At 37.7% G+C, this 15512-nt stretch overlaps 1 protein-coding gene across 4 annotated transcripts in view; it reads left to right on the forward strand.

The window, feature by feature from the left end:
* DCLK2 (doublecortin like kinase 2) overlaps positions 1 to 15512 on the forward strand; it is an 83991-nt gene that overhangs the window by 49274 nt on the left and 19205 nt on the right. For 2 of the 4 annotated variants that reach the window (XR_001122920.5, XM_012573343.5), the window contains exons 3-8: positions 2091 to 2193; positions 4506 to 4604; positions 5894 to 5941; positions 8323 to 8417; positions 14071 to 14143; positions 15109 to 15217. Coding sequence is in view for 2 of the 4 variants with exons in the window: in XM_012573343.5 (XP_012428797.5) it covers positions 2091 to 2193; positions 4506 to 4604; positions 5894 to 5941; positions 8323 to 8417; positions 14071 to 14143; positions 15109 to 15217 (527 nt within the window). In the remaining 2 variants the exon portion in view is untranslated. The remainder of the gene's footprint in view (positions 1 to 2090; positions 2194 to 4505; positions 4605 to 5893; positions 5942 to 8322; positions 8418 to 14070; positions 14144 to 15108; positions 15218 to 15512) is intronic. The other 2 variants (XR_003960145.4, XM_030271888.4) reach the window with 1 other exon arrangement.

Below are 15512 nucleotides of genomic sequence, written 5' to 3' on the forward strand. Positions count from 1 at the left end.
GCTTGAAACAGCACTGCAAGGGCATCAGGAGAAGTGGTGAGCAGGCAGAGCTTGTGGAAATGACTCCCAGGTTTAGGGACTTAGAGTGTGAGTTTGCACCTCACAGAATATCTCTGCCCATGTCCTGCCAGTGCTGCTGTGTTCTGGATGTGTGTGATGTATTCTGGAAGCTTTCTCGCAGCTTTTCCTGTTGACTTGGTTGTTGGATTCTGGAAATCTGTGGAAATGATGATGAAGTCCTCTTGGTTATTAAGCAGAGAGGAATAAATCCCAAGTTAGCAAAAATTTGTGCAGCCTTTTGAATCCAGTTTTTGGTGCTCCTTTGGTTAACTTAAAGCAGCAGTTTCAGGCAGAGCTGAAAATCTCTCTCATCAATGAGAGCAAACTGTCCTTGCATCAGGAAGGTGACAATAAAAGGATTTTGGTGCTGGCTGTGGCCCTTTGGCTGTGTGACACAGTGGCACAAATGCTGGATGCTGTGAGTGAGTCTGCTGAGGTTTTGACTGCTCTCCTGGGGGAGCTGCCATGACAACCCCACTGCTGGTGGGGAATGCCCTGCACCGGAGTTCCTGCAGTGAGCCTGGGGTCACTGGCATTCCGAGTGGCTCTGGAATATTGCAGGCACCAGAGACCCTTTCCTGTACTTCTGCCGATGTTTACTGTTATCACAGTGGGTGAAATATGCAAATGGTGCTAATAGGTAGCTGGGAAAGAAAAACCTGATTTCTCTAAAAGCAGATTTTTTAATTCATTCTTTGATTTCCTTCTTTACCAAATGATTTGAACTTTTACTTCTAAATTTCACATGGGCATGCAATGTTAAAAAAAAAGGAAACAACTATACATTAAAATTTTAATTTGTTTGCATCTAAAAAAAATAGCTTGCTACCTGCAAATACTTGTTTCCTTCACAAGGGAATTAAAATGAGTGGAATTGCTTGTTGTGCCTTTTTGGTTTTTACTGTTTTGAAAGCAGACACCTTGTTCCTTCACAAGGTGATTTTTATTGACTTTTGAGGACAGAGATTTTTTCATGGTATTTTGTTTTGTGTTTTTAGATTATGTCTAAACCATCTTTTCTTTCTGGTGTTCTGATCTTTCTTGACATACATTGCTTGGATAATATCATTATCCAAGTAGCATTGTTACCCAGATAATTAAGAACAGACAACTGCAAAGAGCATGGCAGGGACTCTATTTCTCTATTTTCTTGAATAATAAATACCTTTTAATAAAAAGGGTGCGGGTCTCAGATTCAGTCAAAGAAAGAAATTTAGAGTTTCTAGCCAGGCAAAAGCCTGGGAAAGAGCTGGAAAAGAATGTAAATGATTCTTTATCTCTCTTGTTCTCACACTGTTTATAGTTAAGTTCTATCACTGTGCGTCAAGCACTCTGACCAATGTTGTAGATTGTTTTCACTTTAGGACCAATGGATTTAACCTTTGCGAAGCTCTGTATAAAAGAGCAGTGTATTTTGAATAAATCGGAGTTTCACTCTCACAGCCTTCTGAATCAGAATCTTCTCATTCCCGTCCTGCCTCAACAGCGACAAAAGGGGAATTATTTAATGATTTTTTTTTTTAGTAGGACATTAGAACATGTAAATTAAATGCCTCAGAACATAAAAAAAAACCAATTTGCAGATGCAATCACTTAAATTCAACAGATCTTCCCACAAGCAATAATGTAGTCTTAATACATGAAGCTTTGATATTTGAATAGTGTTTTCAGATGTTCCTGTCAAAGCGATGTGTGTGAAGTTATCGGCAAAAGTCATCAGCATACTTATGTAGCTATAAGCAAAAATGCTTATAAATGTAATGCTTGATTTAGAACCTATAAGCAAAAATGCTTATGGGTTCTAAATGTAAGAGTTTCTGAAGGTAAGGGGCAGTCATATTTTACATTCTTGGCCTTGATGTTTCCTGCACTGCTAGAGAGCCGATGTACTGGGCAACTGCAGTGCTTGTATTATTGCAAATGAACATTATGATATCACTGTGAGAAGGTAAAGACAAACTTATTATTTGTTGCTGTCTAACTCAAGATTTAGTTTTTAAAGTAGTGCATGTGTTTATTTTGCTGTGCAGGTAACGTGCTTGCAGGACTTCTTTGGAGATGACGATGTCTTCATTGCATGCGGGCCGGAGAAGTACCGGTATGCTCAGGATGACTTCGTGTTGGATCACAGTGGTAAGACTGCACATCCTGAACCCACTCAAATAGAAAATTTTCCATCCCATTCCCCTGTTCAACCCTCAAGAATGGTGTGATTCAGGAAGATGTACATAGGAGGATGTTTTCCTATGGATAAAAAAGTTTTTTCAAGCCATCATCTGGATTCTGTAAACCTGTTAAAATGCACCAACAAACTTGATCCAAATTCCTGCAGAATAGACACTGTCCCTAAAGTTACATGGAAAGCAGAATTGAATTATAAAACTTTCAGTCATGGATCGAATGAATCTAAAATCTGTTAACGATGTTCACTTTTTGCATCTGTAAGATAATTTCCATATTGCCTTCTACATTACATTTTTGAAAAATCTCGTATGTAGCCATGCTCATTTCAGTCTTGAATTGCCCTGCCAGACAATTTATATACTCCAGTCTTATCTGCTAATAGACCAAGTGTTGGCCTTATATATATTTTGAGGTTATAGGGGATGTTGGGTAGGGAAGGAGGTGCGACAAACCTTGTGGGAAGGGACCTTGTGCCTTCCTGTCTGCCTTGGGCAGTTCATGAATTGAATTTGTTTATGAAAGTTGTTTTTCTGTAAAGAAAAACTTTGTAATGTAAGTTCAAGGAAAAGGCAGTCTGCTACCAGAGAATTTTGGACTTGTCTTGAAATATCAAATCATAAAGATGTTGGGGCTTTTTCCTCCGTGTTCAAGGAACTGTAGAATGGGTTGAGCTGGAAAGTACCTTTAAAGGGTCTATCTAGTCCAGTCCCTGGCAATACCAGGGAAAACCTTCCAAAGAAATTGCAGGTTGTTCAGAGCTCCATTGAACCTGACCTTGAATGTTTCCTGGGGTGAGACATCTATCACCTCTCTGGGGACCCTATTCTGTAAGTGTTTCATCTCTTGCCCAATAAAAAATGGCTTCCTTATATTTAGCCTGAATCTACAGGTTTTTTACTTTAAAAGCATTCTTATTGTTCTATCACTACAGGTCCTACTAGATGTGTTTTTTTCTATCTTTATTGTTCAAGCTGTAGAAACACCCTGATTTTCTTTTATGAAAAAAATTAATTTCTTGTAAAGAAAACTTGCCCTGGCAAGAATAATCAGATTATTCCACAGGAGCTTAAGGTTGTGAATGAAGGATTTTAGTTTTTGTTCAAATAAAAACAACAGCACCTTCTGTTCCTGTAATTTTTATTGACATCATTATTTCATTACAAAATGCTCAGTTGCAGTGGGAAGTACAGATGTATTTCTACCCACTGGCCTGTACATTTGGATGGATGGAGGATTCAGCTACCTCCCATTCTGCTGTTATTGCTAGGGTGCTGCTTTTCCAGAACTGCTTGATTATGTTGAGTCAATTAGTGTGGGGGTGACCAAAAGGGTACTTTTTGACATAGTTAACAGCTAAAAAATTACTTTATTCTTATGAAGGAATGGAAGAGCATGGTTGTATTGACTCACAATTAAAATCCCAGTCTGGGCATAATCCTAATTTCCCTAGCAGGTTTTAAGGCTGTAAATTTGCTTTTCCCATTACACAAGCCACAGACTAGTTGAACTAATTTCCTTGCCTTTTTCTCTTTCTTTCCTTTATCTCTTCAGCTTTGGTGCTCCCTGCTTCCTCTAATAGCTCTGGGGGTCTTTATGGATAAAAGCAGGTTATATACATGATTAGCAGGGCATGCAGCTCAACTTAATTTTTTTATGATGACATGGCATCCTAGTGATGACATTGTTCATCAGGGACAAAATGAGGAGAGAAATTTATGATCCCATTTGCTATCAATGCTAACCATAGGAATTAAATGTTACCAAAATGGCAATGCATGTGTATTCATTGATTCCTTTCCCATTGAGGTTGTTATTTAATTATATGAGCTGATGGTAAATGACAGTAGTCTGTTGTTTCAGCCTTCTGGAAACAACAGGCATTTTTCACCTGTTCAAAAATTGGTCACAGCATCAGTTTATTGAAAAAGAAGGGAAGTGCAGCTGCCCAGTATGGAAGTGCCATTACAGCAAGAACCTTGGCATCAGCATATGTACAAACTTGAATTGTAGTAGCAATCCAGCCTCAAGACGTGGAGAAATATTATCTGCAGAATGTCATGTACAGTACTGTGTAGCTCAAATGGGTTTTTATGGTGAGTAGGTGAGAGCTGGGAGATGCTCTTACAGCTGTGTTTGACTCAGCTGGGCAAAGATGTTTAGAAAGTGCTGGTCATTTTCTGGATGACAAAGTGCCACAGTGCTGTGTGGAGGGAGCATTGAACAGTTGTCAAGACCCCTGACAGAGTTTGCTTGCTTTGTAGAATGTCGGGTTATGAAGTCTTACTCCCGCTCCTCTGCCATGAGGCACGCTGCATCCAAAAGTCCAGGACCTTCACGTCGGAGCAAATCCCCTGCCTCAGGTACTGCTGCTAGGAAAGAGCTGAACACGTCAAATACACAAAAATTAATTTTTTTCTAAAGGGGTGAAGAAACCTGTTGTCTCTTATCTATAATACAAGTGTTTCCAGAGGGGTAAAAACCCCTTTTTTCATTTTGTCTCAGAGATTTAATATTAATCTAAAATAAATTTGCAATTTTAAAATTTTAAATCCTAGGAAGAAACATGGTTCCTATTTTTTGATTCCAGGCACATGTAGTTTCAATTTATGAACATTGGAGTAATTTCTGCTAATTGTGCACTTGGGATATGTTTTCAGCATGGCACTTGATTTTCCTGAAAACTATTAACTGCAGGGTTATATATGTGGTTAAATTCATGTAAATTTTGAATTAGAAAAGTTTCCCCTATATTAGCCAAATACTATCAGATATACAGGCCTTTGCTGGTTTAAGTAATTTTAGGAGCTGTACTATACTGTGATTGACCATTAAAAGATAATTTTTCTTCCTATGCTTCTCGTAATTTCAAAGAGAAGTGTTCACACCCTGTGGTGATTTTGCCACTAGTTTGGCTGAACACCATATGTTCCAACCATTTTATGTAAATAAAGGAAGAAACTTGTCTTTAAAAAAAAAAATTAACCACTGTATTTAATTTCTAAATGCTTCTTTTTCCCCTGAAATCAAACTATTGAATAGGTAAATATATGATATGTAAATATATTATATGCTCTTTCATATGTAAATATAATATATGCTCTTTTTTGAATGTAACTATAATTATAAGCTTCTGTGTGTATTCAAAACTGTGACATGTTCCATATTCTCATCTTCACATTTGTTTTGCTTAATTGGTGCTGGTTAAAGTCATTTTATCTTTGGGTTTTTTCAAAGTGGAATATTAATAATCTCTTTATAAAGGTTGAATGTTTAACTGGAAAGCTTCAAAGAAGGATTGCAGAAAAATGTATAATGAAGGGCAAATTTGGAACTGATCTACATTTCATGCAATTCTTTTACCTCCAGTGAGATGATGTAAAATATCTATCAGCAGTTAATTTTATGCAAAGTATTTAGATATCAGTGCTGTCATTCCTGTACTTATTTCTACTTAGACCCTCTTTGGTTTGGTAAATTTGAAAAATGTATGCATAGGGTGTGGTATTTAACCTTCTATTTACTTGGCTTTTTTTTTATGTCGTCTGTACTTATCTTTTATTTACTTTTCTTCCTCCTGTGCATGTTCAGAGCTGTTTAATAACTTCTTTCCTTAATGTCTTTTTCCTTTGTGTCAAATATATGAGTACAGTAAAGAGGGGTGGCCACTCCAGTGCTCATTCTTCAGCAAAATCCCCAGGTGAGCCATTACTATTATGGCGGTATGTCACTAGTGTGTCTCCTCCCTCTCCATTTACCTGTATTTTTGGTGCTGTATTTGTGAATGTGTTCAAGTTTGAAGAACATTTTGCATTGGATGAAACAGAGATGTAATGGTTGTTGGGTTTGTTGTGGGTTTTTTGGGGTTTTTTTGGGGTTTTTTTGGTGGTTTTTTTTTTTTGTTGAGGTAGATCATTTCAGTGAAATAATGCTTTTCAGTTGTTGGATATCCGCTAATGGTGTCAAAGTTAAATTTTAAAGGTGTAATTTCACTACAAGTAGAGAGCATTCTAAGGAGCAATACATTTGCATGTTTATTATAAAGCATATTAAAATAGAAATTTTCAGCCAGCAAAAAGACATTTCAGCCAGCAAAATGGTATGAGAATTAATGAAAAAAGCAGTGCAAAACCATCTCATATGTTTCAATTTTATGTGCAATTTCTTAGTTTTCTTATTTTTCTTGTATTACTTCAGCCTGAATTCTACAAAAGCTGAGGAATTGCTGAACTTTCAGTTCAAAGTCAAAGCATTTGTGAAGCAAGTAACATACAAATTGATTAGCAAATAAATTGAGCCTTTGGGTCATACTCAAAGTAAACATTTTAGAAGTTATTAATAGATTTTTAAGTTTTAAACATTCCAGTGTGCCAAACATGTAGCCTAACATGTACTACTTCAGAATGACAGAAAAGTTTGGGGTTTTTTTTCTGTGTATTCACTGATATACATGTGGAAAGAAACCTCAAAATAATCTATGCTTAGAAAATAGATTAAAAAAGGTAAGTTTGGCATACATAGGGAATAACCAACAAATCAATGGCAGCAGACAGATTTGTGCCAATACAGATTGCTGGGTTATTGAGTGAGGGAAGAAAAAAAAAATCTGCTGTCTGAAATAGTGTCATGGTTCAACCTCAGCCAGCAACTACAGGCACTTCCTGACTTCTCTGCTGCAGCAAGATGAAGGAAGTGAATTGGAAGGGTGAAAGTGAGAAAATTCATGGGTTGAGATATGAGTGGTTTAATAACTGAAGTAACAATAGTAATAGCAACAACAATGCTGCAACGAAAATCACAAAGAGAGAGAAACAAATCCCAAGAATGACAGGTGATGTGAACAAGCAGCTGACTGATGCCATCCTGTCCCCTCTGCCTAGCATTCCCTCTCATTTTACTGAGCAGGATACTGTATGGTCTGTAATATTCGTTGGATCAGCTGGGGTCAGCTGTTCCACTGTGTCTCCTCTCAGCTCATGAGGAGCTGAAAAGACCTCGATGCTGTGCAGGCCCTGCTCAGCAGTCACGGGAACATCCCTGTATTATCAGCACTTCCCAGCACAAATCCAAAACACAGCCCTGTGCTATCTGCTGCGAAGAAAATTAATTGCACTGCAGCCAGAGGCAGCACAAGCAGTTGACAGACTCCCTGTAGATGCAAAGTCTTTACATTCAGACAGGCGCAGTTCCAGATTTTCCTGTTGTAGCAGCACACGTGCAGTGGCTCTCCGAAGGCACTGGCGAAGAGGAATCTTCAGACAGCTCTTTCCAGCAGGATCTTTGTCAGAATGAGCTGTGTGCTCTATAGATGCACAAAAGTTGGAAGGCACCTCTGGCTGTCATCGAGTCACACTCCTGGCTCAGAACACCACCCTTCTCCATCAAGAATAGCTGAGATATTAGCAAAGAGCTACAGTACTGTCAATGTAATCTGGGCTCCTCTTGGACAGTTTTGGGAGGGAAGAACATTATGTTGACCAGTCAGTTTCACTGAAACAACTTAGTGCTTCTGCCAATGCTTAAAGAGGATGGTAGTGACTCAGACAAGGATGCCTTACAGTGGTCATGTTTTTCCCCCCAAATCAACATTTCTGAGCTACTGCTAAAGTTTTCTGTCATGCAAACAGTTAATTCTTGTTAGAACTCCTGTTCTGTGAAACATTCTACTTAGAAAGTAAGGCCTTGATCCAAACTGAAGAGAAGGAGGGTCAAATATCCTCAGAAACATTTTCTTTCTATAAATTTTATTGTGTGATATCACAATTTATTGTGCAATATTTAAAGGCTGTGGCTTTTTAAATTTTTTTTTTTTCCTTTGTTTCTGTGCCCAAAACTCTTGCCCTGGCAAAGGACAGAAAGGGCCTTTTTAATCTCTGGAATGACAGTGCAATATTTGCTTGTCTCCTTGATCCCATATCCAGACACATGAATTTTCAGGGTGCAGTTTTTTGACATGCAAATATACATGTTATTCCTAAATACTGAGGACTCTGTTTTGGTCTATGTTGGCAGACTTCAGTGATAACTTTTGATTTTTATTCATCTTTTCTTTCATTTGTTCACTTTCATTGCTTTGGCCAGTTAATGGAACCCCAAGCAGTCAGTTATCCACCCCAAAATCTACAAAGTCATCCAGTTCATCACCAACAAGCCCAGGCAGCTTTCGTGGACTCAAGGTAAGTGCAAGAGCCATTAAACCCCCTGAATTTCATTATTCATTGACTGTATAACACTGGTGCTGAAGGAAAAAAATAAAAAGCTATAATTTTGGAGGGTAGACTTGCAAGTATGATTTGCTAATATGGAGAATAGTCTGAAGTACGATTTTTGTGTTTTGTCTGGGTTGAACACTCAGCTTAGGAAAGGCAGAATGTGATGCTGGCTCAAATATGCCACTTTGTCCTCCAAATTTTCCATTGCTCTGTGGACTGCAGAAATCCTCCAAGCAATTTGTATCCCTTCAGCCTATAGAAATGTAGCATTGTCTTATAGTCTGTAGCATTGCCCAAGTTACAGTTAAAGCAGATTTATTTCTCCCTGGCACCAATTTCACCCCTCAATCCAGTCTCCTGCCAGAGAGTGTTTGAGGGCTTCCTTTGGGAGCAGCCTGATGTCTGGCAGATTTTTCTGTATTGCACCAAGAGATTTCTCTTCCTCTCCCGCTTCAAAATTGGCTGCATTTGTAGTTCTTGGAGGCTGCTCTGTGCCTTTGGCTCAGTGAAATAAAAGGAACATTCTGGATTACAGCAGAGCATCTCATTGCTGCATTGGTGCAGCTGTCCTTTCAAGGGGAATTTTCTTATGGAATCAATTGCAGCCTTTCTGGAAGCAGACTGGATGGTTTGCACTGATTATTCTGATCAAGTAATAGCTCCTATTGGTGAACACAGCATTTGTGAAGAGGCTACATAATTCTGTGGAAAACTGTTTTCTGTGTTAAGAGACTGGCTAAAGGACGTGATTTGAATAGTGCTCAGATTTGGGTTTTGACATGCTAATTGTTATCAAGTCTTGTTTTGCAAGGAGTATTGGCACTAGTTTTTGCCAGACTACTTGTGATGATTCTGACAAAGGAATTTGATAGTTTTAATTTAAGTTTAGAAATGAGATAATATGCCTTGGCTTTTTCAGTGCTGCTCTGTCTGCTTTTAACTGATTAAATCTCCATTAAGGCAGAGATAATTCTGATAGCAGCAAGCAATTGTCACCAAACTGGACATGTCCCCTTTCCCATTCACTTTCACTCAAGTAGGCTCCTATACTTTTTCAATTTGGAATTTAATTGGTGCTGTGTACTAATGGGTTTTTGTGTCAAATTATTCACCCCCATATGACCAAAGAAAATAACAAAGCCAAATTAAGCACCTCAGGTCTGATGTAGTGAGGTAGTGAGTACCTCTTTTTTTATCCTTTAGGATGCATCTGTTTAGCAGGAGTGTCCCAGCTGTGCTCCTGAGACTAAAGATAGGGAATCTTTAGTGGTGAATCCAAGGGGAATTCCAAAAGGATCAAGTGTGCTGTTCAGCCACACTTGTTTCTCAATTATGTTGTAGTAGAAAGGACTCTTTTGGGGAAGCATAAAACCAGTAACAGGAGGGTACAGTTTTATGCAAAATCAGATTTTTTTAAGAAATTCATACACCCTTTTGTGAAATTGGGGGTTTTCTGGTTACACTGATGAGAGAAAAGGGGGAAACAATTTAATTATTTGGAGGTTATTGCTTTTCCATATTGTTTAATAGTTCCTTGTTGCTAAGACTGCATTGCTGCACAGACAAACAGTATGGCTTCCTGAACTTGTATAAAGAAGGTGCCATGACTACAGCTGAATGAAAATTTAGATCTAAATACCATGTCAGTGACAGAATAAGGTGTATTTTAGATCTTTTTGTCTTTGGGAGTTCAATATTTTGAGTTATTTATTGTGCACAAATCATATATATTTGTTTTTGTAGAGGGTGAAACAGCAGGGCTGAATAATGGTTTTTTATAAGCTCGAGGCAGCATAAAAAAAGGAAAAAAAAATAGAGCTGATGTTTCTGTTTCCTGTAGTGAGCAGAACATGAGAGCAGCTGCACTTGAACTGCACTTTAAAAACTGTTTTATTTGAAAAGCCAGAGCAAAGTAAAATATTTTACTATAGATTAGAACCTTTCTGAGCTTTTTCTAGTTTGACAATCAATGTAGAGCATAAGTGATAGTGCCAGTCATCAAGGCAGCTAACTTGCAAAAATACTGACTGCAGCAGCAATTTCTTCTCAGTCTCAGACACTGAATCTTATATCATATTCTCTAAATGCCACTATTCTTTTAAAGAGAAGCCTCTTCAGTCCCCAAGGATTCCTTCTGCTTCACGACTCTTTTGTTAGGAGTGGTATGTTCAGGCACAGACAATTCCTCACAGGAGACTCCTTGTGAACAGTATATCTTTAAAGGGAAAGGCTGTCTTTCTGTCCTTTCTAGCTCTTCCAAGCAGAGTGCCCTTGTGCTATTAATTGTTCAGTATATACAGTAAGTCCAGCATCCCAGGCTTGCAGAAGTGTTTTAAATAGTGGACTCTGAGTTTATATTGAAGTCAGGAATTAAAGATATGTCTTAATAATAGTAAACATGATGGAATTTCCCCAAAAACCCAAATAAAAGCCGTTATTCCAGTAAGTGACAAATGTGGATGCTATGTATCCAATACTCTATGTAGTCTTATTCAGGCTGTTTATTTTTAACAGCCCAGAATTACTCTGTAACTCAGCATTTCACTTAGCAGCGGTTTTGTTTCAAGGTGAAAATTTAGATATAAAAGTTAACAAGTATGGGCATGAAGTAAATGAGTACTCTGTGCAGTGTTCTCTTTTGATCAAATATGCAGAGTTTCTTATTTTACTTTTGAATTCCAATGGAGATAAAATCTGGTGCATGGGTTAATAATAATGGTAATGGGTGCATTTGATGTCACAAGACAGCTGACCAAGGGAAGTCCTTTTGCTGTTCTGTAGGCAGTGGAAATGTTTACCAGTTGGCTTTGGTTCTAAGTGTACATTTCCATGCAAAGCTGTTACAGGTGATTTGACTCTTAGCTCTTCCAGTATATCTGTTATTCTGCACACATTGTACTATAAAAATCCTCCAGAGACTAAATTAAATTTGGAAACTGGTGTAACTTTGGAAAGTGGTGTCATAACTTCCTTATGCTTACTTGGATTGCTTTATTGTCCCCTCTTGAAATTAAGGACCACAAAGTCTTGCAATCTTTTTAAAAAGAAAATAAAATCATCCAAATAAAGAGGCTTTACAGTTGAAGCCTTTCGTAGACTCAGAATTATGCTAAATAGCTTTGTGTTGGAATTTGTTTGGGCATCACTTTTGCAATTGATGGACCACATGACCAAAGTGAAAGGGCATTAGAACCTGATCCAACAAATAACTTAAGTACTTATTTAACTTTCAGCAATTGAGTAGTCTCTTTTACTTCAGTGAGGATGTTAATTTACTTAAACATGTGCTTAAGTGATTTGAAGGATTAGTGCCTAAGTTCATCAAAGTTTTTTATCTCTTCAGTGCTGTACACATGTGCTTTGTGTGTCGTTTTATGTAAAGATTATTTACACGTGTGAATAGTGACACAGGGGCCACAGCAGTTCATAGAGTGATTCTTTAAGTGATGCATTTTGTGAATTCACAATTTATATTTAAGGATCACTTTAAAAATACTAAGTTTCTGTCTTACACATTATATTACTATTAAGCATTATAATAATAAATACAGTCTCTCTATGAAACACAGATTATATAAATAGCATTTTATTTATGGTCAGAATGCCTTTTAGTCCCTTCTTACTACAATTGTTCAGGATGAATTACAATGGCATAACCAAAATGTCCCCAGATTTCAGGGAATACTTCTGCAAAGTTAATCCACACTCATACTCCACAGTTAGATTCACCACCATCCCATGTAGCTGCCAAGGAGTTAGGTATTTCTTTCAATATGAAAATAATCCCCAAATGTTTCCACAAACATTTGTGTCATGGGCACTCTTAATCCTGAGTGCAGAGGTTTGCCAACTAAGGTGCCATTCTACTGCCAGAAAATATGGGTTTGTATCTGTGGATCTTTAAAAAATAAAATCCCATCAGCTGTGGAGTTGGGGCACAGCTAGGGTTAAACCTGCCATTTCAGATTCTGATCTAACACCTCAGCCATAATGGCAGCATTATTTTTATTTTATTTTTGTATTCATTTTAGCTTTTATTTCCTGTTAATGTTTGCTTCCTTCTTGTGGTAAGAAGAAATGTGCCCAGTCATGCTCTGCCCTGATTACAAGACTGAAGGAAGTTGGAAATGTGCACTAGATGTTCCCATGTATTGTCACTCACTGAAAACCCAAAATAGATTACTAGTATTTTAGGATGATGACTAATACTTGGCCATGGTCTGTTTTGCTATCTCTGCTTCATGCTTGAAGAAAATGTGGCTGACTGGTTAAGAGACTGACTCATGATTTTGTACAGATATTATTTAACCCAAATGTCCTTGTTCCTAATCCCTGTTAAATAGACAGATAACTCAGAAAGACAGCAGCCTTAACATAGCCTGAGTTTAAGTCATTAGTAAGAAGCAGAGTAGTAGCTGCCTGCTTGCTGCTTGATGCTACTTCTGTGCCAAATGCTGGTAAACGTTGTTGTTCCAGGGGCTCTGCAAAATTAAGTTGTACAGCTTCTAGTTACTGTACCTTGAGCTGATTTGGCAGCTCAGCTGCCACTAGGAACTTAAGCATTCATTAGCATTTCATGAGCCTTTAGACAATATCCCTATCTGTCAGTTCAGTTCTTTCCCTGACAATAGTGTTAATGATTTAAAATATTCAGCAGTGTAACCAGACAATGTCAGCTAAAAGGCAAAATGCTGCATTTGCATTCCCGGTGTCTCCAAAAGCCATTTCAACAGACACTGAGCTTAAGGCAGAGAAACATTTTAATCCTTCCTGTGGTGAGTGCTGAAAACCACCATAATGGCCCATGAAGACAACAAGATCTGGAACTTCACAGAACAGCAAGAACTGTTACATAGAGGAGGGGGAATGATCTAAACTTTATTTTCATTTCATGCAGCATCCCTATACATAACTGTAATAGGAGAGCTTATAAAAGTGGTGCACAGAACACATCCAGTATATTTTACTATTTATGGCATTCATTCCTATGCCTCCACCCCTGTTCAAAATAAAAACTTGGCATCGTTTACATCCTGGGCAGTATGACAGGATAACTTGAAGTAGAATCATGAAGATTCAGATCCAATAATAATTAAGCGGTTAGTGCAGGAAAATCAGTTTTCTTCAGCTGCTTGAAAATTATTTAGATATTTGTTTATTTACAGTGTCACAGTTACTAAAACTGGATCTATGTCAGGATACATATCTGACATCTAACTTGAAATGTTTGTAGGTGGCAAAATCTTCACAAAAATCTTCACATCTGTAATAACCTAAAATAGAGCCCAATAAATGGCTAAATAAATCTGATTATCATAGATGTACCTGGCCACCTAGGCCAAAATCATAGGTGTAGCTGAAAGGACTTTTCTCTGCTGTTTACTGACATCTGTTCAACTGCTTATCTAAATAGAAATATTGTGGCTGAATCTTAAAGTGGTACAAATGACAGTGATGATGAACTTTGAGAAAGCAAGAATGAAAATAAGATGGGAGTAGAAAAGTAAACTGACTATAAGTGTTTTTAGTGGGGTTTCTCTTTGACTTTGCTGGTTTTTTGTATGGCTCTGTCTTGTGATTAACATCAGAAATTGGAAGATCTTGTGTATTTCCACAGATTTCCCCACATGGTGGATCTTCTTCCAATGTGAATGGTGTACCTGAATCAGTCCGTTGCCAGAGTCCTGAAGGTAGGACACCAATAACTGCTGGCAATCCTTGCCAGAATTTTGCTGTGGATGACACTTGCATTAGCACTATTGGATGGTTTCTGGTGGCTCCAAATCATTTTTTGTTTGGAGATGTAACAAACAAGTGGATGTTGTTGATTCACCTTGGAAAAAATTGTAGCCCAATTCATACATCAAGGCAGAAAAGTTAGGAAATAAATTTCTTTAATATTCTTTGTCCATTGGTAGCACATTATTGGAGCTTGCTCTTCAATAGTCACTGTCAGGAATTTGACTGATTTGAAAATGACCTGCATTATCACTAGAAATGTTTTTGTGACTGTTTTGAAAGAGGAACCTTCCTCAAAAGAGCTCTTTATGCTTCAGGTAGAACCACTGGCCAACCAACTACACCATAGCTAAATTAAACCTTTCATTCCTTATCTCTTTACAGCAAAGTCAGTTATTTTAAAGTATTTTTAAATTTCATACTGGAGAAATGTTTTTTATCTTAAAAACACTGAAATAAGCATCTATCAAAATTACTTGCATTTTGGATGTTTTAGGAGCACCTATAAAAACTTGAAGGAATTCAGTAGATAAAATTTTTGGGTCTTTCATATGCATTGTAGCTGAATCTTATTTGCATTTTTGCTTTGAGTTTGCAAAAATATAAGTTAAAAACGTAATTTGAGGTCAGAAAATTTTAGATTAAGAACTTCTAACAGCATTCATTACTTCATGCCTATACAAAAACATAGCAAGAGGCTATTTGTGTGTTCAAAGGTCAAATATCTTTGGGTTCATCTTGTTCTTCTTTACACTTGAGATAAAACCAAGGGAATTGCAGTGGAGAAAACAGCTTACTTTTAAGTTTTGTTTTGCATTTGTGACCGTTTTTTATCTGTGGAGCCCATTGGGGATATATTGCATCCTGCTGACACTTCTCTTCAGCATGTATTATTGACTTCTTTATTTTTTTACAGGCTTGAATGGAAACAAGTTCTCAGGGTCATCCACCATTCTTGAGAAGTATAAAGTGGGGAAGGTGATTGGTGATGGCAATTTCGCTGTTGTAAAGGAGTGTGTGGAAAGGTGAGTGAGGAAACTGTTCAGTCCTGCTGTTCATTGTACTGGATAAAGCCCTGTGCATTAACATAAATTTCTTAGACAAATGTAATGAGATGAAAGTGAGGAAAATATGCAAAAATATGGACACACTTCAGGGAAAACAGGCATAGCAAAACAGGCAGAGCTTTCTGTGTTTTCTTCTAGCTAAGGGATACAAGAACAGCAGAGAACCGTGGCTTTTTATCCCACAAACTAAAGGAGGCATCACCCTTCTCATGGTGCCTCCTCAGGAAACCCCACAGCTCTTCAAGAAGTCTCA

Source organism: Taeniopygia guttata, chromosome 4 (assembly GCF_048771995.1).
Source record: "Taeniopygia guttata chromosome 4, bTaeGut7.mat, whole genome shotgun sequence".
Lineage (NCBI taxonomy): Eukaryota > Metazoa > Chordata > Aves > Passeriformes > Estrildidae > Taeniopygia > Taeniopygia guttata.